This window comes from Acomys minous, assembly GCF_964271855.1.
Source record: "Acomys minous genome assembly, chromosome: 9".
In the NCBI taxonomy this organism is placed as follows: Eukaryota; Metazoa; Chordata; class Mammalia; order Rodentia; family Muridae; genus Acomys; species Acomys minous.
In genome coordinates, this window is record NC_140490.1 from 120,298,934 (window position 1) to 120,324,140 (window position 25,207).

At 41.8% G+C, this 25,207-nt stretch overlaps 2 protein-coding genes across 6 annotated transcripts; one reads left to right on the top strand and one right to left on the bottom strand.

Moving 5' to 3' along the window:
• Window positions 1-4,625: 4,625 nt before the first annotated feature.
• On the top strand, window positions 4,626-10,238 carry RBIS (ribosomal biogenesis factor). 2 transcript variants are annotated; one of them, XM_084795676.1, is made up of 4 exons: window positions 4,626-4,782; window positions 6,521-6,637; window positions 9,319-9,435; window positions 10,115-10,238. In XM_084795676.1, exons 2-4 carry the CDS (start codon window positions 6,524-6,526, stop codon window positions 10,175-10,177), a joined length of 294 nt encoding a protein of 97 aa, XP_084651802.1. In that variant the 5' UTR covers window positions 4,626-4,782; window positions 6,521-6,523; the 3' UTR covers window positions 10,178-10,238. The 2 variants fall into 2 exon arrangements, with proteins under 2 accessions (XP_084651802.1, XP_084651803.1); XM_084795677.1 differs by lacking the exon at window positions 4,626-4,782 and adding an exon at window positions 4,789-4,989.
• On the bottom strand, window positions 10,217-25,043 carry E2F5 (E2F transcription factor 5). Of its 4 annotated transcripts, none has more exons than XM_084795672.1 (8): window positions 24,696-25,043; window positions 17,784-17,893; window positions 16,908-17,071; window positions 15,457-15,498; window positions 13,793-13,857; window positions 12,654-12,921; window positions 11,345-11,389; window positions 10,217-10,636 (listed from the first exon to the last, which is right to left on the bottom strand). In XM_084795672.1, exons 1-8 carry the CDS (start codon window positions 24,900-24,902, stop codon window positions 10,395-10,397), a joined length of 1,143 nt encoding a protein of 380 aa, XP_084651798.1. In that variant the 5' UTR covers window positions 24,903-25,043; the 3' UTR covers window positions 10,217-10,394. The 4 variants fall into 4 exon arrangements, with proteins under 4 accessions (XP_084651798.1, XP_084651797.1, XP_084651800.1 ...); XM_084795671.1 differs by having other exon boundaries at window positions 11,345-11,392; window positions 24,696-25,042; XM_084795674.1 differs by having other exon boundaries at window positions 10,394-10,895.
• Between the last annotated feature and the right edge of the window lie 164 nt (window positions 25,044-25,207).

The following is a 25,207-nucleotide window of genomic DNA, read 5'->3' on the forward strand; positions in this document are numbered from 1 at the left end:
GCTTCTGTAAAACTGGCCTGTAGGGAAGTCTATGGGACATTTTCTTGACAAATGATTGCTCTGAGAGTACTCAGCTGCCTGTGGGTGGTACCACACCTGGGCAGGCAGTCCTGAGTTGTAGAAACAGCCAGCCAGTAAAGAGCAAGCCAAGGAGTGCCATCCCTCCACACGCCTGCTTCAGCTTTGGCCTCCTACTACACTGATTTCCCCTCTGGAGGGACTGTAATCAGCAGAGGTAACTGCTTTCATCTGAAAGCTGCTTTTGGTCTGGTGTGCCTTTGCAGCTATGCCTTGAGGGAGTGTTCTAGACAGAAAGGTCAAAGAACAGAAACATATCTGGTAGTATTGAAAAGTAATAAGGAAGCAGCAGGGGCCAAAAGAACTGGAAGGTGTGGTTTCTTGGCTTTTTTTAATTTTTTCTGTCTTTCTTTTTTTTTTTTTTTCTGGATGCTGTGAGGACACAAGAGAATTTGAGACAAGGAAGACAGGCCTGGTTAACACTTAACACTAGTCCTTCTGTCTACCAGGTTGAGCATACTAGCTAGAAAGGGATTATAATAACGCAAAAAAGAAATGTGGACCAGGCTGGTATGCTGCTCATCTTCCTTTTCCTCTGAAAATTTCAGTCAAATATTATTGAGTCTTAGCTTTATAGTTTAAATTACCAACGAAACTTGATTATTACAAAGCACAGCATAATTCTTTTTAAAAACCTTTATTACCCTAGAATTTAAAATGTCAAAATGTAATTTGATAGTACACTGTCATCTTTGCTTTTTGACAGTTTTCTGTTTGTAACATGCATCTGTTAAATATTGCATAATTCCTCTGATTTTAACTCATTATTTGAATTTTAATTCAGTATGACAAAAATATACCTTTTGAATATTTTCCATCACCTTTGTAATATATATCTGCCAATTTTTAATCTTCATTTATTTCATATTTAAGCCCTTCTTTGTTACTGAATGAAAAAAGAAATAAAAAGGAAAAGAAAGATATGACTGGTCCTAGGTTTCAGCATCAGATGAATGAAAAACCGAAATAAAAAGGCAAAGACATGGCTGCTTCTAGGTATGGTAGGGGAGAAGGTTTATTATATGTAAGAGGGAGGACACAGCCAGAGGCTAGGATATCTGGGAAAGTCCAGAGTGGACATGACCAGACTGAGCTGCGCCATGTGCCATGTGCCATGTGAGGAAAGTGGGAAGGAAAGAGGGAAGAAAGGAGAACCAGGTGCAGCTACCATGAGGCCCAAAGAGAGTAGACCAAGAGACTGGCATAGCCAAAATGCCTGGAGTATGGAGGAAAGGGCAGGCAGCCGCTGGATGAAGAAAGGTAGGGGTAGGGGCTTCCAGCCAGGAAGGCCCTTTAACAGGCAGGGATTGAGGGATGCAGGAAGAGCCAGGCCTGCGTTGGTAAATTAAATAGACACTTCAGTCCTTTGCCCCAGTTTTGAAACCTAACAGTTGCTATAGTGACTTCAGCTTCAACATTTCTGAGAATTTGGCTGGAATCCTGCTCTGGATATGTCTTCCTGGCTAAGTTTTGCCATACCCGTTATTTCCAAGAAATGGTGCCACAAGAAGATGGAACTTTCTTCTAGATGTGTCTTTATTGCGCTAATAATGAACATGCTTTAAAACAGTGTGCAGGGCACTGCGGCCACTCCTTCCTTCCTTGTCACGCTGTAGAGAGTTTTCCTTCATTCACCAAAAGCGTGTGGCCTACGACGGAGATGCGATGACCTGAGTGGGAATGTGAGAGTGAAGAATGCGCATGCGCGAGAGAGGTACATAAACACAAGTAACACAGCGGTCTAAAGTAGGACGCGTACAGTGAAAAGTCAGTTTATGACCTACCTCCCACAGCTGAGAAGCCAGCTGAAGCCTGTCACTCTACCGTCACCTACAAAGAGTTAGCCATCTCCCTTCATTAACTCGTCTTTAACTCCCAGATATTTCTAGAAAGGTGACTTAGAATGCAAGGTTGAAGATGCTGTATAAACTGTATAATAAATGGCCATTCACTGACTGGAAATAAACACTTCTGTCAGTAAGGGCTTTAAAACAAGACTCACCATTTCCACAATCACTAATGCACCTTTTCATGTTCCTGTTTCAGATTTGTAAAAGGAAGGCAGAATTCACAGGACAGATCTTAGTCAGCCCATGCCAAAAACAAATCAAACACAAAATCAGACGACAACAAAATTTGCAGAGATTCGGAATATATACAATGTGTGCTGACGCTTCTTCGTTCACTGGATACTAAAAGGAGCCAGAGTAAGAGCACAGCCACCCAAGGACCTTCTTTTCCTCCTTAGGACTCATAACTCTGTCCTAAGCCACTGTTCTTGGCTTCTCACTAAATATTCTTAACTAGAGGAAGCCTGGGCTCCACAGATATGTGTGTGAAAGACTTTAGGAGTGGGAAAGTACAGGTGCCAGATGAGCCGAGCATACTTTGTTACTCTAGAAAGAGGAGGCCAAAGAATGTAGGTGACATCATGATGACAGTTACCTGAGTGCTTGCTTAACGGTGAACCACCTGATTCAAACCGAGCAGGGTGAACATTAAAATAGTCTTAATAAAAAAGATCATAATCTACTGTATAACACAGGAGGCCACAATCCCATATTGATATAAACAAAAGGATGAATACAGAAATCGGTAGAGAGAGAAGAAAGCTTTTAGTTGCAGTGGAGCGCAGACTGTAGAAAGGATCATAGTAACTAACTCTTCTCAGTGTAATGTTTTACCTGGGATAGCTGAGGGAGAAGGAAGGAATGTTCTTCCAGCTGTGACTGAAACCAAGGAATCAAAGGACATTTTGAGTTTTCTGGATACAATACTTAACCTCTTATACCACCAGGCCACTTTCAAAAGCCCAGTTGTTTTCCCTCTAAACATGGTGCCCTCGCGTTATTCCCAGTTGTTGAATGTATGGGGCATCTTCCCCCATTATCCCTAGCTTACAGGTTGGCCTTGAACTTACAGAGATCTGCCAACTTCTGCCTCCTGAGTGCTGGAATTAAAGGCATGGGCCACCACTGCCCACTTCTAAATGTACCTCTAAATACTGATTCAAAATGCCTGTGAAGCTCTAAAAAATAAAAATAAAAATAAATAACGATGACCTGTCAAGCTCATATCACATGTCATTGGATTAGAGGCCCTTGACCCAAGCAAGGCAAAGCCAAAAACAAAACAAAAACAACATAAACAAACAAACACCTACCTATTCTAATACAAGAACTGTCACGCAAACACCTCTAGCACCAGTCTCAGTGAGATATTGATGGTTTATTAGAACTCCACACCCCAAGACCGGTCATGACCAGGGGCACCGCCTAGAGGCACTCACTCTCCAATCAGCTTAAAGGTCAGCATTCCTATGTACTCCTTAACCAATCACGTAACACCAAGGCTTGGCCCCTCCCTTTAAAAGCCCTCCAACCACAGCAGCTGGGGCCATCTTCTCCACTTGCTGGAAAACTGACCGTCTGAGCTCTGAGGTTGTTATTAAATAAAGCGACCCTGTGCAGTTTACATGGGATTAAATTTCTAGTGGTTCTTGGGGGGGGGGGGGGGTGTCTCGCTATCCAGGTATTACAGAAGGAGTCCAGGACAGCCAGAGCTACAGAGAGAAACCCCGTCTCAACAAAACAAAAAGAAGAAACAAACCAAAACAAGGGAAAAAAAAATGTGAACCGTCAAAAAGAATACAAAATATAAATAAATGTGTGCTAACTGGGAATTATGTGTCGCCCCCCCCCCCGAATTTATTCCATACTTTTCTGTGATCGGTATAAGGTTGTAAAAGTTAACCTTTCTACAAGCAGATGACTGATCTGGTAGAGCAAGGACTAGAGAGGACTGTGGGGATCCCTAGAACTGGCTTAACCTCTGGGCCTTAGCGCTTCCCTAGCTTGCCGAAGGGGGTGATGTCATTGCATTATTTTGGTATAGAGCAAAGATTGGTAGGATGCTTCTAAGATACAAAATTACCTACAAAACACTGACATTTCATTTATTTGAAAACTGTTTTCCCCGTGACGTCCACGAAATAAAAAGAAACCTGTGGAAACAGGTATGCCAATGGCCTCTTGGAGAAAGTGAACCGATTTTTCTGAACCGCTCAAACGGGAAACACGAAGATCCACTCAGGGCAAACGTAAAGGGGCTTCTGAGTTTTCTCAAAGGTGTGTACTACTGCGAATGATTTTTCTTTAAAAAATTTTTTTATTTAATTAATTCATTCAGATTACAACTCAATTGTTATCCCATCACTTGTATCCTCCCGTTCCTCCCTCCCTCCCGCTTTCACCCTATTCCCCTCCCCTATGTCTAAGACCGAGGGGGACCTCCTCCCCCAATAATTATTTTTATTTTTAGTGCATCTACTGTAGGATAATTTTCTTCTTGGAACAAGAAAGTAGTAACTTACAAAAGACGCGAACTTTTCTTCCGTGTACCGCCGGCTCAGCCGGCCGCTGCCCGCGGTCGCAGCGCCGCCTGCTGGACACAGGCTCCGACTGGCGTCCTGCGGGCGGCTCCCTCCAGGTGGCCCCGAGGCGGAGGCTCTACAGTGAGGGCCGGGCGGAAGGGGCGTGGCCAAGTCCCCGGCCGGCGCGTGGGGGCGTGGCCCTTGAAGTGGGTGGGTCTTACGGCTGGAGAGAGCGCACCTAACTGGCTCGTCTTCCCGGAACTTCCGGTGCGCTGAGCTTGGGTATGGCGTCACTGGGAACCTGAGCTCCCCGCGTGAACTTCGCAGAGTTGGTGAGGGTTTTCGGAGCACCCGGGTGGAGTGGTTTTGGCGCGGCGGGGTTTCCGGCCCAGGCGGTTCCGTGGGCTCTGTTCCGCTGACGTCTCCCAGGCTGTCTAGCCCTCGTGGGCGGTGGACCTGCTCGGTGTCCAGGCCTGAGACCTCGCGGCCACCCCTCGGCAGGTTCCCTGTTTTAACTGTGTCTTCATCACTGTGGTCAGGTAGCGACTCTGCCAATCCCTGGTTCCATTAGGCTGTGGGTCTCCTCTAGGCTTTCTGTGTTTCCAGCTTAGCAAGCGTCTCTTGTCTTTCGGGTCTGTGACGCTGTCACCTGTGTACACTTCATGTTGATGTTAGTATTATTTGTGCACATGAAATACCTGTGCTTGAGTGTGTGTACGTACTATTTGTCGGTTCTTTATTCAGGGTTAGTAAATGATTAGTGAATACTAGATGAGAGGTTAGATGGGGGGTGGATCTTAAATAAGTTGAATGGCTATAGTTGGTTTTATTACTGTCATCATGTATATTCTGTTATATTTTGAAGCATAAGTACTGAGTTCGAGTGTACGTATATTGAGGCTGAACTGTTGGAAGTTTTAGTCAAGATATAAAATATGAGCAAAAGAAAGGCAAGATAGGACAGATGTTAAACTAGAGTCAAGAGTACTAAAGGTATAATAGACCAAGACATACTCCCCGTATGTGTTAGGACAACCATTTATGTTTTAAAGTTCAGGACGATTTATCATTTCATAAACCATGTTTAAAAAAATTTTTTAAAGATTGCCAGTGTAGCTGGCTTGTGCAAAAACTTGGGAAAGTTTTAGTAAAGAACCAGATAAACAAACACCATTGTTTTTGTGGGTCAGAGTTACAGCAGAAAACCACAGCCACAAGCTGTGCCTATGCAGCAGTAGGCAACTTTTCCCTCCATGAGCTGCAGTATGACATATGAACCCTAGTCTAACTTGTATGTTTTAAATCTTTGCATCACTAAACCAGTAAGATGGGGATAATAGTATTTACCACAAAGGGTTTTGGTGAGGAATAACCAAGTTAAACCACATAAAATTGTAGTCTAGGATAGTTTATACAGTAAAAGCTCAGTAAATGTAAATTATTGTTATTTTGAAAATTGTTTCTGAGGTGAATTCTTAAACTTAACAGAAGCTTCTAAGTATAAAAAAAATGTACAGAAATGTCAGAGAAATTGTTGAAAGGAATGTGAGGGAGGTAGGAAGTACTAACAAGAAGAAAGAGTAAAAAGGGAGGAGATAGTATACGTAATATATAATACAGACCAGGATAGTAGTGCACGAACTTACAGAATTGCTGCCTGTTTCTGCTGTACAATGCTGCAGACAAAAGGTGGTCTGCATCCCATAAACTGGGTGTCTAGACCTGGTGCTAGGGATGCAGGAAAGATTGGTGTGCCTGCCTCATTCACACAGCAAAATGTCTAAGAGTGAAAGACATAGGATTTATGTAACAACTTTTAAAATAATCGGAATTAAGATGGACATTAAAATTGAGTAGCCAGGCAGGCAACAGTGGTGCACTCCTGTAATCCCAGCACTTTGGAGGCAAGGCAGATGGATCTCAGTGAATTTGAGGCCAGCCTGGTCTACAGAGCCAGCTCCAAGACAGACAAGGCTACATAGAAACCCTGTCTGAAAACCAAAGCAAAATTTTAAAGTTGATTTTTGGTTCAAAACCTAAGCAGTTTAACTGAACCCCTTTCTTTTCTAGATAATGGCCAAGAACAAATTAAAAGGGCAAAAGCCCAGAAATGTATTTCACATAGCCAGCCAAAAACCCTTCAAGGTTAAAAACAAGGCAAAACCAGTCACCACTAATCTTAAAAAGGTGAGTACTTAAATTCTGACTTTATTGTTTACAAACAAAATGTAGTTAAACTACTGAACAGTGAGATTTTGCTACTTAAATTAGAATTTATCCTTTCTTACCAGGGAAGATTATTTTTAAAATGTTAAGATAAATAACTTCCTTTTTAAAATACAAATTTAAGAGGGTAGAGACAAATTTAAAAAAAAAACACCCACTAACTGCATAAATGAAGAGGTTCCACACAGCAGCCTAGTAGCTGTCTGGACCTTAGAACTCACTGCTAAGACAGTATGGAGGACAGCTCCTACTAGTTCTCTCTGAATTATATTCAAGATTCCACTAACAAAGGTGTACAGTGGCAGCCAGCAGCTTGGCAGCCATATCTTGGAACTTAGAAGCCTGTAAAATGAAGAATTTGGTTGAAATACAAAATTTGAAAAGAAAGTTTCTTGTAGAGGACCAAGGTTGTAAGCCTCCATGGCTGGAACTCCAGTTGTAGGGGATCTGATGTCCTTTTATGGCCTGCGGCACTCTCATGTATATGGTGTACATAAACTAAGTGCAGGCGCATACACAGATAAAGATAACGAATCTTTATACTTCAAAATATGAGAATTTCTTCTCATAATTGAATATATTCTGTATACTCTTAGACTGTTTCCTATCTTAAAAAATGAGCCAACTCTTTAGGATGCAATAGTTGTCTTAACAGTCCATTAAAACCTGGCTTTTGGCTGGGCAGTGATGGCACATACCTTTAATACCAGTATCTGGGGAGGCAGAGGCAGGCAAATCTGAGTTCAAGGCTAGCCTGGTTTACAAAGTGAGTTCCAGGACAGCCCCGGCTACCCAGAGAAACCCTGTCTCTTGAAAAAACAAAAACAAAACCCTAAAACCCAAGAACTTGACTTTTATATCTCTCAAGAACTTGGATACACTTACTAAAGGAGATCTGGGATTTTATAATTATGAAGGAAGTAAAACTGTATAAAACAAGAGGCTGGAATTTTTCACAGGATTGTCTTTATAATTGCAAAGACCAACAGAGAGGAACTAATAATACTACAGAGCTAGGAAATCCTAGGAGCAGCATCTTTTAAGAATATTCCTCACCCCATGTGATGAAAGAGTGTAGTCTAGTCTATTTAAGGAAGATTACTTTTTTGAGCTCTGAAATACTAGAACATAAGCTGATACAATCAGAGAAAATGTATATCTAAGTAGGTATAGAAATAACCTAGTTGGAGTATCAGTTTCTTCAGAAAGTGGCTTTAGAATTGGTATAAATATTAGATTGAAGTTTATAATAATCAATTTAATGAAACCAGCCAGCCAATTGTGACTTTAATCAGCTTAAGAGCTGGATTCAGAATTGTTCACTTGTGTTTAGCCAGGTTACCAAGCAAATTTTGTCAAAGGATAAAAGAGAAGGAAAAAGAAAAGTATAAAGAAGTGATTGAGTAATAGTGAAGGAATAAGGTGAACTGTGAGGATTGTAAAAGTTTTAGAGTGAACTTCTATTGCGACTAGAACAGGTGAACTGTAAGTTGAAGGTATTTCCTTGGAGCAGAAGTTGACTGAAAAAGATCCCACAGCCCTGGACCTTTAGGCAGAGACTGTTTGCTAGACTGGGTTTGTTGAGTTCACTAAACAAGTGATTCCATGCATAGAGTAGTCAGTCAGCGTTTTGAAGTCTTTCACAAAGCAGCCAATGGTGTTTCTGGGTGACAGTAGTCAGGGAGGAGTATTGGTGTTGTCATGAGGATTGTAGGACAAAGGAGCCAAGGGGCTTTTGTGGAGAAACTTCTCTGCTTAGATTCCAGAGGACCACTGAGGTGTCCATTGAGAGAAGGGGGCCCAGAAAAGGGCTCAGAGAGTCTACTATTCAAAAGACCTAGGAGCATTAGATCCAGGTTTCTTGTTTTTATAAAGAGCTAAGCACCATGGCCAGGACTTGTCACATTAAAAAAAATTTTTTTTTCCACGCCAGGTATGGTGGCGCACGGCTTTAATCCCAGCACTTGGTAGGCAGAGGCAGGTGGATCACTGTGAGTTCAAGGTCAGCCTGGTCTACAGAGTGTCCAGGACAGCTAAGACTGCACAGAGAACCCCTGTCTTGAACAACAAAGACCAAACCAAACAAACAAAAAAAGTCTTCTTTCCCCTTAATATGTTAAATGCCACTAATACGTGGCCTGCGGAGCCCAGAGAGGGTGTAACGTTACCTAGGGAATGGGAGCTGCACATGGCAGCCAAGACTGAACGGGTCCTCTGAGCCATCTTTCCAGCCCCAGATCATGTATTCTGATCTTTGATCAGTTTATGTCAACAAAATATTAAGTATGAAGTAAATCCACAGAATTGTTAGTATTGAAAACCCAAACCTTCTGACTAAAATTCCTAATAAGACAAGTAGTAGTCTTAGTGTGAATTATCAGGTGGAGTCAAGAGGTTATTGGCTTTTTAAAGGCTTTTTAAAAATTGTGTGTCTGTACTACATGCATGACATGATAGGAGACAGGTGTTTAGGTCAGATGATCACACTCAGGCCACCTAGCATGCAGAGCAAGTGCCTATACCTGCTAAGACATTGGGGCAGCCCAGTACTTAATTTTTTTTTTTTTTTATGCTTAACAAGATTAAAACATGAGTAAAATTTATCTTTACTAGTGATAGGTTTTGGATGTTTTCTTTCATAGATAAACATTATGAATGATGAAAAAGTCAACAGAATGAACAGAGCTTTTGTAAATATACGGAAAGAACTTGCAAACTTTTCAAAAAGCCTTTCTCTTACTTCTGTGCAGAAAGAACTGGTAAGTAAATATTAGTTGCTTCCATGACTGGTCCTTTGAAGGTGAATAATAGTTTTGAAGCGTAAGTTATGCATGTTCTGAACAATCAAAGAAAGAGAGCTACTCCAGGATGAATTAAGGCTTTCCTGGCAGCAAGGAGATGACAGCCTCTATAGACTGAATCTAGAACAGACTTGCAAAAGTATATTTATTAATTGTTCCACAAAAGTTGTTTTTGGGTGAAACAAGTTCCTTATACCAAAGGAAAACATTACACCCTGTAGATTTTGTCCTTATTGTACACTGTTGCAGGACCCAGCAGTGCAAGACGTTCCAGGTGTGCCAGGGCATCTTGTGACCAGAGCCTTGCAAAGGCTCCTTCAGAAGAACAACTCTTTAAGTCACATTTCTTCAAGGTCTAAGCACTTCTAGGAAAGAACTAACTATTCGTTCTGATGTTTACCCTGCACACAGTGATTCTACTGGAATCCCACTATAGTAATTTTTACTTGGCATTTTGTGTGTGTAGCACATTCAGTCATATTCAGGCTCAAACATTACATCTAAATGTAGAATGAATTGCATTTCTAAAGTGTACTAGAGGAATTAAACTAGGTTAACAGTTTATATTTCAAGGAGGTTTGGTTTGCTGCTACTTAGGTTTTTGTTTTCTTAATTTTTTTCCCTTTTGATTCCTCAGAAGCACCGTGAGAGTGAACCAGCTAATGTTGACGAAGCAACACGACTAATGGCTCAATTGTAATATAGTGACAATATATCACATTCCCCAAAGATCAATAAATTGAGTGCTTCATACAGCTTTATTTTTAAAAAATCTTGTTAATGTACAGGCATTGGCACATTTAAAAAACAAACTACATAAAGAGATCTTTCCTATACTCTAGGAAAGTGGAATGTCAGAAGTCAGCAAACTGATAGACTTAAAGTGCTAAAACAGAAGGCACTTCACAAAAATCTGTTCACACAACAGTGACATCCTTCATTTTATATGAGGCAGTGAATGTCTGAAGGACACATAGAGACAACTCTGTGGCAGTAAAAACAAGACAAATCGGTGGTCTTCTGGGCGATGTTTTGTTGTAATGACCTGAAGCCTGCTTTAATTTTCGGGAGAGGAAGCTACAGAGGAATGTAATTATTGGAGGGCGTGCTGGCAGACAGTTCGTCATCGCCCTCGCAGCAGTCAGAGCCCTTTTCAGTTCTGTGAAGTAAAACATTAATGCTAGGGAAGAATACTTCAGAGTCAGTGAACTACAAAGGTGTTACATTCATAATTTAAATACTTAGGTTATTAGGAATCCTAAAACGTTACAGTTAGAGGTAGATAACAGTCCCAGGTTTCCGTGGAATCTAGTAATTTAGTATCTGAACATCAAAGAGATCACAAACTCCTTCATTATCATCTAAATGAAAGTTGTAGTCATCTGCTGGGGTAGGAGAGAGCCGTAAGAGAGGGAACACTGCAAAGGAAAAGCAGAGTCGCTGTTAGAGTCGGTTTCTACATAGGAATTATGATGACTAGCAGAAAACCTCTCAACTCTGAATCCAAAAACTGGTATAAAAGTCCAGAGAAATTATTAACAATTGATTTTTTAATAATTCTCACAATACATTTCAAAAAACACTGGCTAGTTTAATTTTAGTAATAGTTCAGTGATTCAGGTGGGCAGCTTGAAATTACCTGCTGTGGGTGTGTGCACAGAACTGTTGATGGATACATGCTCCTCAGTTACTCTTGGGCCAGTGTGCAGTAGTGTTCAATAAAAGTGGTAAGTGTTCCTTATGGGTTCTTTCCCTCAAAATGCAAGTAAGTCTAAATTCTGAAAGATGCCTGTATAATACTGAGTCACATGGCATTTAAACTGTAGGATAGCGATTATATCCACTAGGAAAATTTTCAACTACTCACCATCAGAAGACATCAGTTCATCAATGATGTCTCCACTAATAGATCCTGCTGGAAACACAAATGTGATAGGGCAATTATGTTTCAGTATTGATAGTCACATCACTAGTTTGATGGGCAGGATAAAACTGAAAGTACTAGAGCATTGTGGAACGACGATGTTCATGAGTACCTACTTTGTTGGCATCACATTTAAACTTCCAAACTGATGACACAGGCAAAGCCTCCTCATTCTTCTAAAGCCAAGTCTGTGTCACAAATGTGATATAATTCTACTACTCAACAGCACTTCCTTTCTCCTGTTCACTTTATATCCATATCTTAATACATCAAAAGTTACGTTCTTAGCCTAAACAATACTTGTCCCATCTGTTCATTACTTCTCTTTCCTATCCCCCGGTATCCTAGCCTTACTGTTTTCTCAGCTGCAGTAAATGCAAACATCTAGTCTTCAGTCTCTGAAGCTTCTGAAATGCTACCTTGTGCTTCCCAAAAGCACACTATTTCCAAGTCCCCCTACCCTCATGTCCACCACCATTGACCCTTAACTTTTACTTTCCCATGTACAGATCTTAACTGGCATTTCCCCTGATACTCAAAATGTCTAATGTGCGCCCCCCCCCACCACCACCACCAAATGAGACACAGAAAGTACTCCAATTTGCTAAGTTTTTTGTTTAATGCTCTGTGGAAGCCAAAATACCAACTGGGTTTAAGCTAAAGCATATACTGTTTGTTTACCTTATATATCCCAATTAAACTGAAATTAATTAGTACTTTAAGATGATATTTTCTCCTGTGCATCTCTTCAGCTATAGCATAAAAATACTTATAGAAAGGAGTGAGATCTATGTCCAATTAAAGCCTTTCTAGCTCCATGTTACTAATTATGAAATCTCAATAGAAACAATGAGGTTTATCCCATTAGCAAACAATATAAATTATATGTACTACAGCTTTTAATATCTGCTGTGGTGTTTGTATTTGCTCAGAAACAAAAGTTCTCTAGTTTAGCACCTGTAACTGATTATATTTCTGTAATGTGCATATACACATATATGCATGTGCATGTACATATAAACACATACATGCATATGTCTAACAATATAGGAGACAAGATCTGCTTCAGAATCTCCCTTACATCCACTCTAGAGACAGGCGTATAGACTAGAGAAGATATTAAATTAAAACATGGAGTAAGATTATTTTGCCTCAGATACAAGAACTGACAAATTCAGAACAGCTCTCTGATCTGTTTCATATAGTATTCATATTTTCATTGAAGTTTCTATACCAAAGGCTTTCTACCAACCTGAAGCTATTCCTGTGGCTGGTGTCTGCTGGAAACTCTGGCTTCTTTCAGAAGCATGCTGCTCAGGCAGGTTCTGAGCAGCCATGGTGGATTTCTCTGGAGTCACTGATGGGGAAGACTGGGAGGAAGGCTGTGTGAGGTCGTCAGGCGGGGGGACAGGAAATACCACCGGCTTAGATGAACTGGACTCCTTATTTATAAGCAGCACATGGATAGGTCCTGAGTGGCTCTTTAAATTTATCTGGTATTTCTTTTGTCCATTCTGACCCTTTGAAGTAATTGGGTATAAACAAATGAGTATGACCACTGCTAGCTAGCGTGAAACAAAGGCAGGCAAGGTCATTAGGGTCTAACAACTAGATTCACACGACAAAATCATTCGGTTCCAGCACAGGAAGAAACACCACGCAGAATGGGAATACTAAGGTCTGTGAAAGCTATGTGCCCCTAAAAGGTAAGCGTTGCTCAAATGATGGTCATCACAAAGGTACTTGTAGAAGTCTACACAGCCCTTTCCTCGTCCTCTTCCACTTCTTTCCCAGCCCTCATTTGCATTTTTACTTGATAGACTTTCACTGTCCAGGTTGGCTTCAAACCCCAGTCTCTCACATGCTGGGATGATTACTACCCAGGTACATTGGTGTCCACGTCACTGTAATGTTACCTGGTAGTGCTCAGTAATGCTCTGTAAAGTTTCCACATGCATGATCTCCAGTTTCTGGAGAAAACTACCCAACTGTGGTAATTTCAACATCCTGTTTGAATTTACAAATTTCTCAAAAACTTTCCCACCCATCGAGCCACAGACAACTGACTTGATTTCCTAAGTAGGTTAAAAAAAAAAAGTCTTCCTTTTCAAAAAGGTAATTTACTTCTTGAGGCTTTAATTCCTAAATACATCAAGAATAGGGGAGAAGGGAAGTCGAGTTTCATTCAGCCACTTTTACCAAAGTATTGAAAATGTCCAAATTCAGATATCAGTGCTTTCAGATATATATATATATATAGATATATATCTTGATAACAATAACTCAAAAGTGTTCATAGTCTTAATTCTTGTTCAGCTCAAGTAAATACATCTGTCTCTCTTAAGACAGTAGGTCTGTTTTTTTCACTTGTAGAACAGCTGTGCTACATACCATTTCTGGAATAGGTACTTCCAGCTGTGTACCAGAAGGTGCCTGAATGGCCAACAGTGTATCACCTGGCAAAATAAATACATACTTAACAACTGTAGGAAAGCTGCAGATCAGAATAGATGTGGTAAGAACGGGAGAGCTGGACTCAAAGCTGTGGGTTTAGCCCCAGGCTACCAAGGGTGCTGGTGTGTGTCTAACCTCAGCACTCAGGAGGTGAAGGGAGGAGAACTAAGAGCTTGAGGCTAGCTCGCTCAACAGTGAGCTCTTGGCCAGCACAGGCTACTTGAGAATTATCTCAAGAAACAGGCTAATAGTGTAGCTTAGTTGGTGGAATGCCAGCCTACTAAAGAGCTCTGGGTTCCGGCCCCAACCCCACACACGCCAGCACATGACTATGAATTCCAGTGCAAAGGGGAACAGACAGGAGGGATCAGAAGACACGGTCATAACTGGCTACACAGTGAGTTTGAGGCCAACCTGAGACCCGAGACCCTGTCTTAAAAAGAGAAAAAACCCAACAACAAAACAAAAACAACTTAGGCCAGATGATGTATGTCAGTTTCAATAAAAGGAAGGTCATGACAATATGGCTGTACCCTGGACATTAAATGAGGACATAAAAGAGTCACATTCTCAGAATTAGCTGCTAGTCTCTTTAATTAAAAATTAGCTCTTTAATTTTTCTTATCCTCGGTGTTCTGTGAAGTCTGAGACTGTACAACCCTTTGAATCTTATATAAGTACGGTTTACTTAAATCAGTCAAACCATTTAAACAACAGGACACTAGAGACTAGGTATGCTAGAGTAACAGGTTGCCTTTAAGTGAATTTATTTTTTAAGCCATATTTTACAACAACTTTTATACAACTTCAGATTAATAAAGCTTTCCTCAAATTTCATTAAAACACTAAGAACTGTGCTGGTAAAGTAGGACAAGGCCATATGGGTTTCCCACAGTCCATATGTTTGCATTCGAAAAGATAACTTGGCAAATTTATTACTGTGTGGGCAGTATACATGCTATCTTTTTAGTAAACACACATAATATTTTAAAATTTTGTGATAGTCTCCTCCACTTTATTTAATGCATATTGTCACTTCAAGTGGTAAAGATGAGGTACAGAAGATGGACCAGGACTAGGAACAAGATTCCTAGTCATAAAACAGGTTCACTTCACTGTCCTCACTGGGTGTCACCTGCTCTAGATTCTCATGAGCCAGTGCTTGTGTTTCAGGCTCCTATGGTCTAGCAAGCCTTGTTGTTATTGCCTGTGAGCTTGAAAAGTCTGGCTGCTAAGTCCTGCTGATGTAAGTTCCTCTTCCCTTGGCTCCTGGCCCTCCCACACATGAAGTAAAAGCTGTGAGAAAGTTTACTGCCATGAAAAGAGAAACAGAAGCAGACTATCATTACACCCAGAGAAAGGGAAAACTAGTTCCAACTCCTAAATATACTGACAGGCAGAGTGTATGGAGAACTGTGAGAATCTACAGTCAACAGGTATGTTCAAAGGAAGAATGTAGCTGGATGATTGTGGCCCACGTCTTTAATCCTAACAAGTGAATCTGAGTTAGAGGCAGCTTGGTCTACACAGAAAAACCCTGCCTCTAAAATCAATCAATCAATCAATAAATCAATAAATGAGAAAAGGCTGACAGTACTTACCATTAAAGCAGTTGCAGATGTCCTCGTGAGTTACATAGGAAAATGTACTGTCATGAGAATTAAGGAACAACATTTATATTGAAGTCTACCTGTGTAATAAGCCTGAAGGCCAAACTGGAATCCCGTGACTGACAGTGCTGCAGCAAGGTCACACAGAAAGTACCACTCTAAAAAGACCAGGACAGAGGTCTGTAGGCTGAGTTTCTATGTGTTGTTCTAAGAAGCAGCCATCCTGGTTTGTGACATCTGAGGACTTTGGGGTGTGCACAGAGAATGGATGGGAAAGACCAGCACTGTGGCTGAGAGCAGCCACACAGCTGCATCTGCCTGGGTAACTGCTTCTCTTCTATGAGCTGACTGGCCACAGAAAGAGAAAAGAGGCTCCGGAAAACCAAATATATTATACTCAGCTCCTAGAGACCTGTGACAAGTGTCACAGGTCACATGGGAAACAGATCAGTGTGGTAGGAAGAAAGCATCAGTTCCGTACCTGTATCAGGTCTTCACAGGAAAAGCAAGGTGAGGAAGGAAAAACACTTCAGAACTGGTTTTGTTTGAATAGCACCCCAGGTTGCCTGGCCTTGTGATGAGGAAGACAAAGCATTATTGCCTGCTAGCTGTGTGGGCCAGATAGGAGGCAGATAAGGTTCAGGACTGAAGAGTCTACCACAAGTCTGCTCCTGGCTGAGCCCATGCCATTTCTAAGAATTGGCTAAATCACAGTGTAGAAACCTGGGCATGGCCAAAATCTTGTAAAATATAAAGCAGGGCAACAAATTCTAGATCATTTCAATGGTTCTGCATCTTCAGGTTCCACAGAACAAAGGTTGGAAATCCCCCCTGTTCTCACATGATTATGTTTTGACCACTACACAAAAGTAACAAGTAAGACGGCATAAACAGTGTAACACATACATTACTCAAATATTTCTATGAGGTGAGGAAAGATAAACTGCAGTTTCCATGAAAGTCCAGGTGACCAAGCACAGAAGCTGATGTGTAAGTAAAACATGGACCACATCACTACTGTCCCCTGTGTAGAAGGAGAACCCATTCCTGGGCTAGTATTAGGCAGAGGCATCATGAATTATAAATTTATGATACACCTTTAAACTAAACTTGTTTTTCAAAACTGAAAGCTGCTGAGTTTTTACTGCCCCAGAACTGCACATAATTATTTAAGGAGCCTTACACACTTACTAGCAAATACTGCATCACGTCAGTTGTTTCACTGAAAGTTCATCTTTCTCGCCTCTCTACCAGAATGTTACTATTACTATATAACTTAAAATGATAGCATTTAAAAATACCAGTCTAAGTTATTAGAAATTATGAAATGCTCTATTCATTTGTAAAATGTAACTGCATAAGCACCAGATAGCTGACATGAGACTAAAGAAACATGGCACCTAAGTATTCTGCAACTATGCATATAACTTACTCGGAAGGATATCTGTTATTAATGGAGTCTTCCATCACATTTTTGATGCTTTGCTGTAGCCACAATTTCTGCTGATCGAGTTCTCTTTCCTTCAACTCTAGATCTTCAATTTCAGCTTTAAGAAATCTTAATCTATCTATAACTTCTTTAGTATTACAGCCAGCACCTACACCCCTTAAAAGCATGAGAATAAATATCCACAGAATCAGACAACCACTTAAGTATCATTTAATTTTCTAGCAATAAAGCTGACATATAGATTAATCAAAATGAGTTTGCAGTCTTCTGAAAGATCAAACATTAAAATCCATATAAAATTTAAACACCAAAGCTCTATCTAAACATACTTGCTTGGAGATTTACTGACGGGTCTGGAGAGATGGCTCAGCAGTTAAAAGTACTGGCTGCTGTTCTTCCAGAGGACCCAAGTTCAATTCCCAGCACCCATATGGCAGTTTATAACTATCAGTCCAGGAATCTAGCACCCTCACGCAGACATACATGCATGCAAAATACCAAATGCATATAAATAAATAAATAAATAAATCACATTAGAGCCAAAGAGCTAAATTTTACACTCTGCTAATAAACATCAAGGTGCTGGTAAAGTTTGCTATAAACTTCTGGTATTTGGGCAGAATTCTAACAAAAACTGAGGCCAAAGCAAGTAAGGTCAGTCAAAATATCATGTCATAGTGATAAATGCCACAGTGGGGAGAACACGGAACCATCCAGCACACAGTGGACAATGACGCAGGTCTCTGTCTTTGGACAGAGAAGTGTTCGGTATGATTAGAGGACTAAAACTAAGCATTTGGGAAAAAGAAAATTTTGAAGTTTGATTTTTATTTTATCAAGTACAGTTTTGAAGAATGTTGTAACTTACTTCCACTGGATACTGTTCTTTGATTTTTTTTCAATTAGATCAATTCCTTCTAAGACGTTGGTAATGTCATAAATTCTTCGCTTTTGCCTTACAGCCAAAGTATCTGCAGCCTGTTTAGGACAAAGAGAACAAAGAAAGCATAGTCTATGTTTATATTTTTAAAGTCAAAGAGAGTGTTGACTGTCAAGGTCACACCAGGAGTGTCTAATCCCAAATCCAACCCACTCGGTGTCTTCAGAACAATAGCTAGATATATTTGAAGCATTTCCAAGATTTTGCAAATACCAGCCAAGTTTCTCCACCTAACGACTAACAGATGTTGGGAAGAAGAAAAAAATTAACAGCATAACATAAGGCCCACAAAAATAAAAGATCATAGTAGTAACTCTGTCACTTTGTGTAGTAAGCTGAGGAAAAACTATACTGTCAGTTTCTATTTCTTTCTTCAGAAAAAGCTTATCAAAAGACAGCCTTACTCTTATGTACCTGGGCCTTTTGGCAATTAAGGAGTAAGGGGAGTCAGAATTATGCACAAATTATAAGCCCACTTAATTATAATCTGCATCTTAAAAGTTCATACTAAAACATGGATGAATTATTCCATCCCAACATCATTAAATCAATAAGAAATAAAAACCTGTAACACAGTGGAAGTTCTAGCAATGATTTCAAAAAAGCATGGTGGTTTGTTTCCTAGAAGTCTAGAGAAGGTAAGATTAACACAAATATTGAAGCAATGGAAGTCAGAAACTTAACTTTGAAGACTGTAACATGCAAAAGGAGATCACTGGACATAAGAGTGTAGGCCATGGAGGAGAGCCAAAGCTACAAGGGACACACAAGTAAGACATCAATTTGATTGTCATCAGGAGACCGACATCTCAGGAACAGGTGGAATCCACAAGATCCACCTAACAAGGGAATGAAGTGTGAAAAATGAAAGCAACCTGACCCCGACACAGCAGGACATGTGGGCAGGGATGGGGGTACTCGAAGGAAGGAAGGGTAGGAAAGTTAGAGCTGGCCATTCACTGCGGAGAGACAAGGCTCAGAGAAGACCACTGACCCCTGCGGTGGGACGAGGCTCAGAGAAGACTACTGACCCCTGGACGGAACGATGCTGGCAGGGAAAGTGGCTCTCATGGACAGAAGGAAAGCTAGCATGGATAATGCCTTTAAAATGTCCTGCTGCAAGGAGGAACAAAGACGGAAGGCCATAACTGTGGGCATCCTGAGGCCTCCAAGAAATTTATTTTTTCTTTTGAAGATAGGTGCTACTTCAACCTGCGTGTACACGGATAGGGATAATCTAGCAAACATAAAAAGGTAATTAACAACACAGAAGGGAAGAAGTACGGTCCTGGAACAGACTGTTATGAGCCAGACGGAAGGGATACTAGCAACTGAAGCCCAGCACTAGGCTAAGTGCAAGTAACAGAGCAGATGATTCCTTCCTAGTTATTTCTGATTTTCTAATCGACTTTATTGTAGACTGATGGGAGCAGAGGAGAAAGTGAAGTGCAGACACACAATAGTGGACAGCACAGAAGGAATGCTAGGCAGTACTACTGCCCTTCAAAGTTAGTGGTTATGGTTATTTGAATAGGCTTGGCTCCCAAAGATTTGAATGCTCGGCCCATAGGGAGAGGAGTGGCACTATCAAGAGGTATGGCCTTGTTGGAGGAAGTGTGCCTCTGTGGGGTGGGCTTTGAGGTCTCATTATATGCAAGTTCCACCCAGTGTGAGTCAGTCTGCTCCGGTTACCTTTGGATTGAGATGGAGAACTCGTGACTCCTCCAGCACCACGTCTGCCTGCACACTGCCATGCTTTCTGCCACAGTAATGAACTGAACCTCTGAAACTGTTGAGCCGGACTCAGTGAAATGCTTTCTTCTCTAAGAGTTGCCGTGGTCACGGTGTTTCTTCAGGGAATGGGAACGGCGACTAGGACAGTGACCGTGAACTTAAAGGGGAGACTCATGTGTTGTCACTTCTCTGATGCTGTGATAGAGCACCATGATCAAGGAGGGAAGGGGACATTTTGGCTTCTGGTTCCAAAAGAACAAGAATCCATCACGGCAGGGAGGCATGTTAGCCAGAACAGAAAGCTGAGCGCCCACACCTTCAAACACAAGCGTAGAGTAGAGAGCACAAACAGGAAGTGGCAGAAGGCCTTTTCTCTCACACTGCCCACAGTAATACACTTCCTCTAACAAGGCCACTCCCTATAAACTTCCCAAACAGTGCCACCAACTTGGGCCCAAGTGTTTAAATAAAACCATAAAAGTTGCATCTAACTATCATACAAATCAGTTTATAGTCAAAATAAACAAGCTCTAAGATAGCCCTCTGGAAGAAAGTTAACTCCCCTCTAAATATTGGGTGCTTTTTAAGATTGTCTTTCACAAATGGGAAACAAACAACGTGTACAGACAGAGCTGTATTCAACCTTTGGGATGCTGTTACCAAGTGGGCAGGCCAAATAAAGTATAAACTAGGACCAATAAAGTATGGTCTAAGTACCACAATTTTGCTTAATGAGGTGACACCTAAAAACAAGTTCAGACAACTTCCTGGACTTCAGATTCTACCTGCAAAGCAAGTTCTTTGTTCTCTCTCCATCACAACAGGTAAATGGCATGCATTCAATAGTCTGGTGACTGAGACTTACAAACTTACATGAAGACATGAGCCAGAACCCCAAATTAAAAACACTGTAACAGCAATGCTCTATAAAACCAAAGACATTCCACCTAAAAAGGAGGCGGAAGCAGTGGCCCGGCAGGTGAGAGTGCTTCTTGTTCTGGAGGACCCGAGTTCTGTTCCCAGCACCCACGTGGCGCAGCTCACAGCACCCTGTCTAACCCCCACAAGCACCTACACCAACAGCACAGACACCCACACCAATACACAGACATATAAATAAGGAAAAACAAATCCCTGAAGTATTAAGGCAGGATGGATCTTAAGTGCTACACCAAGATGGGACAGAAAATATCTTAACTAGAATAAAAAACTTTAACACTTCAAATGTGGAACATGGCATTTTATGTTCATCCATTTTCTTAAGTTAATTACTACCTAATTTCAAACTCCACTCATTATAATTAATGTATAAAATGTTTCATTTTAACCTACAAGTGTAGGTTGTAACGATCCTACAGATGTTATCTATTGGAAAACCTAAGCGGCAGGCTCACCTTCAGTAACCTAGCAACAGCGGCATGTCATCACCAACCACCAAAATGCAACACATTTTTTTTTTGCGACACATTGGTGTTGACAAGGAGTTGCAGATTCTTCCTTTGCGTGTGCGCTCTACCCCCTTATAGAAAGCAGTGCCTTCTTTTCCTGCTTGGTCCCCGTCCACCCTTGCTCAGAGGCAGCCTCGGTATACCCTCTTCCCCAAGAAAATTCTTGCATGAGATCTGCTGTATGGTGTGTGATCTCTTTGCGGCATACCTTGGCTCAGACTTGCCAAGGTACTTCTGACAATAAATCATAACGTTATCTAATGCAACACTCAATAGTAATTCTGCAAAGTACATTTCTCATTTTATAGAGAAGCCAAAAAAGCTAAAGAATACTGGCAGAATTTGACATTAATGTTCATTCATGAAACAAACTTATGACAAAAAGTTTTATGCAATTCAGAAGACTTTAAATAATTTGCACATATAAGTCAGTTATATACTTGTACTGAATAAGGAGTTCAAATACAACACATCTATAGGTTCCATAAAGAGTATGCAGAAAAGCAGAAAATTTAATTTCTACTTATTTCCTTATTAAAGAAAACATGCATATTTAAGTCTGTGCCTACGTAGATAATATATCCTAGGATGGGGTTTAAAACACTAAGCAGAGGGAGAAATGGCGTGGCTGTTAGGAAAAGCACTTGCTGCTGTCCCAGGGGGTCTGTGTGGTTCCTAGCACCCACATGGACGTTCATAAGAATGGGTAACCCTAGTTCCAAGAGACACAACTACCTCTTTTGACTTCCATGGGCACTAAATACAGGTGATACACACAGACCCACATGAGGCAAAACAACAGTACAAATAATTAAATAGATTGCTTAAAATAAACACATAAATTGAATAAATCTTTAAAAAGGAAAGAATAATCCAAAAACTACAGTGATAACAATTGCCAAATATGTGCCAATCCCTATCTTAAAACCCTAGAACAAAATAAGAGAGGGAGAGAAGGTCATGAGCACTAGAGATGTTAAAATGCTATAAACTGGTGAAGGAGCAGGAGAAGGTAAGGTGAGGGCAAAAGAGAAAATTCCTGGGAGAGGCCAACATGTCTTCAATGGGCATGTAAACCAACAAGGAAATGGCATACTAAAGACTGCTGACTCTGCAGGCATGCAGCCCCCTCCTGAAGCAGCACCATTTATTGACACAGTAAATGTTTCAAGCTGCATCAATGCCCTAAAGAAACTGCACCGAAACATAAAGAATAATAAGAGGAGAAAAAAAAAGATAGTTGGTAGTGTCTATTTAACGAGGAAAATCATAGTTATCACTTGAAATCTAAAAATTCAAATTTCTAGAGATTGTTTGCCTACATCCACAATTGTATAATTTGAGAATCTTGTTATATAATTATTTTGGCTGGCATACAAAACAAACAAACAAACAAAAAACCCAAACGGTTACACTGTGACATGTCATTATATTTAATCTGTTATTTGACACCCCTTCCCCTTTATCTCCCATCCCCTCTTGCTGTGTGCTCACATGGTCTTTTCTGTTTGTGAAATGCCCTACTGTCTCTCTGCATCCTAATTTGCTGCCATAGGGACACTGACCAGATTTAAAGAGAGCACATCCTGATGGTGTCACTTAACTCAGGCTTCTGTCTAAGGACCTACCTTCAAATGCAGTTCCATTTTAATGAATGGGTATGGGGCGCACTAAGTGCAAGTGCGTAGGTATTGGGGTGATCAGTTTAGCCTGTAACCCTTTAAGCAGCTTCCATTCTATACTGCCCTATCTTTTGGCTGACACTCCTCCTTTGTCACTAAGAATCTGAGTCCTTAAATAGGAATCACACACTAGGGGATGGAGATGGATCAGCAGCTAAGAACACTGGCTGCTCTTCCAGAGGACCTAGGTTCAATTCCCAGTACCTAAATGCTCACTCTCAACCATCTGTAACTCCAGTTCCAGGGGATCTGATGCCCTCTTATGGCCTCCACAGGCTCCACACCCATATGCAGTGCAGACATACATGCAAGCAAAAACACTCATAAAGTTTAAAGTCATTAACACTTTAACACTTATTACTACAGAAATGTTTGCACCTTTAGGACAGATCCAGATAACCAAAACAAGACTATTGAATATCAAACTTGTGCTATTCGATGCCTGAGCCTGCTGCCATACATGGGAGGGAAGCCATATGACAAAGTCTAGAAGGGAGGACAGAGGTCATTGGTTTCTGATGAGCATGTTTCATGACAAACCATTAAGCCCCAGTTTTACCTGGAAAGCCCTGAAATTCTCTTTTTTTTTTTATACTGGCAGTCACCCATTACAGCTGAATTTAACTTTGAACAGCAGATTTCAATGGGTGTTCCGTAACATCTGAGGTTTCTCCGCTGACATCATTACTGCCGGTGAAACTGGAAACCATACCATTTGAATTCATTACAATTTGAATATAGTAGATACCCACTAAAGCACTTTTAAGGAGGGAAAGAAGAGGTTGGGGAGGGGAGGGAAGAGAGTACAAGGAACTTTCCAAAGTGAAAAAAAAAAAGTTCCAAGAATTACATTTCCAGGCTGGAGAGATGGCTCAGAGGTTAAGAGCACCAACCGCTCTTCCAGAGGTCCTGAGTCCAATTCCCAGCAACCACATGGTGGCTCACAACCATCTATAATGTGATCTGATGTACATTATATACACAATAAATAAACAAATATTTTTAAAAAAAGAATTACATTTCCAACTAAGAATAGCCACCCACTGCCATCTACACCCAGGAAAAGAGGGGGCCACCCAAGTGCCAACAAACCAGTGCCTCCCCTGGTCCACAAACAGGAGTACACTCTGCAGGAGAGCCGGGGAAGACTGGCGTCTCTGGCTCAGACACTATTTGAGTTGCCTTGAGGATGGTAAAGGCCTCGAGCCAGGAAGGTACTCGGTCCCTAGGAGCTTCCAGTTCTCCCAGTACAGCCAGATATAATTAGAAGTCGGAGGGGCGATCATCTGTGACTGCAGACTCCTGAGCAATTTTGTTTGTTTTTGAAGTATTGGCTCTTTCTTAACCTCCATGTACTAGCTGAATTTTAATTCACAGATCACATACTTTTTTTTTTTTTTTACCCCCTACGGATGTGGAATCCTTCCAAGTCTTGCCAGGAACGGTTAAATCTCTGTATGACTGAATAGCTTTTGATGCACGCTGTCGTCTTAGGGAAAAAAAAAAATCCTAACTGTAGCAGAGAACGAAGTAAACATACTTCTAAAGCCAGAAAAAAGTGTAGTAAGTAATTCCACCCCTTAGTCTGAAAGCAACAAAACCCCTCTTGGTGTGACGGCAAACCTCCCATCTAGAAGGCCTTAAGATTTCAAATTAAGTCAACAAATCACTTTCCAGCCACCGATGAAGAATTTTCCCTTCTAAAAACTATTATTCCCTCCTTTCACTCGAAAGAACTGGCACGAAAGTTCTTGAGACATGAATAAAGTCGGACAGTGCGGTGCATTAAGGCATCAGTTTCCAACCGCAAACCAAGCCCGGAGTGAGTCCAGAGCAAAGCGCGAATTCCTGGGCGCCGCACTCGGGGTGCTTCTTTGTGGCCAGGGCCGCGCGGTGGGGACCCCGCAGCTCTCCCGCGCCCCCCCCCCCACGCTCCGGGACGCTCACGGCCCATCCCGCCCCAGCTCCGGGCTCACCGCCTTGAGATCCAGGACGCCGTCCTGCGCCTCCTGCAGCAGCGACACGAACTTGGTGGTGAGCAGCCCCAAGCTCTTCTCGTGCCGGCTGCTGCCCGCCGCGAGCCCCGCGGGCGGCTGCGAGGATGGCGCCCCAGGCGGCGGCGCTGGCGGGGGCTGGGCCTGCGGCGTGGGCTGAGCAGAGCTCGCGGGCTCCGCCGCCGCCATCGCCGCCCGCAGAGGAGGCGTGCGACTCCGCTCCCGCCCGCCCGCCCTCGGCGTCCCGCGTCCCGCAGCCGGGAAGCACGCGCGCCGCGCCACACTCACTCCGGCGAGCGGCCGGCGCCTCGCGCGGAGGGTGGGCCTGAGTTTAAATGGCAGGAAGTGACGCCTCGGCGTTGCCTAGAAACGCACTCTCCGCGGAGGGGCGGGGCGGGAGGCGGGGTTAGGGAGGGAACTGTGGTCCAGCATAGGCCCTGTCAGGAATGCCTGAGGTTCCAGCGACTCAGCTGTCTCTTTTACACCTGCATCAG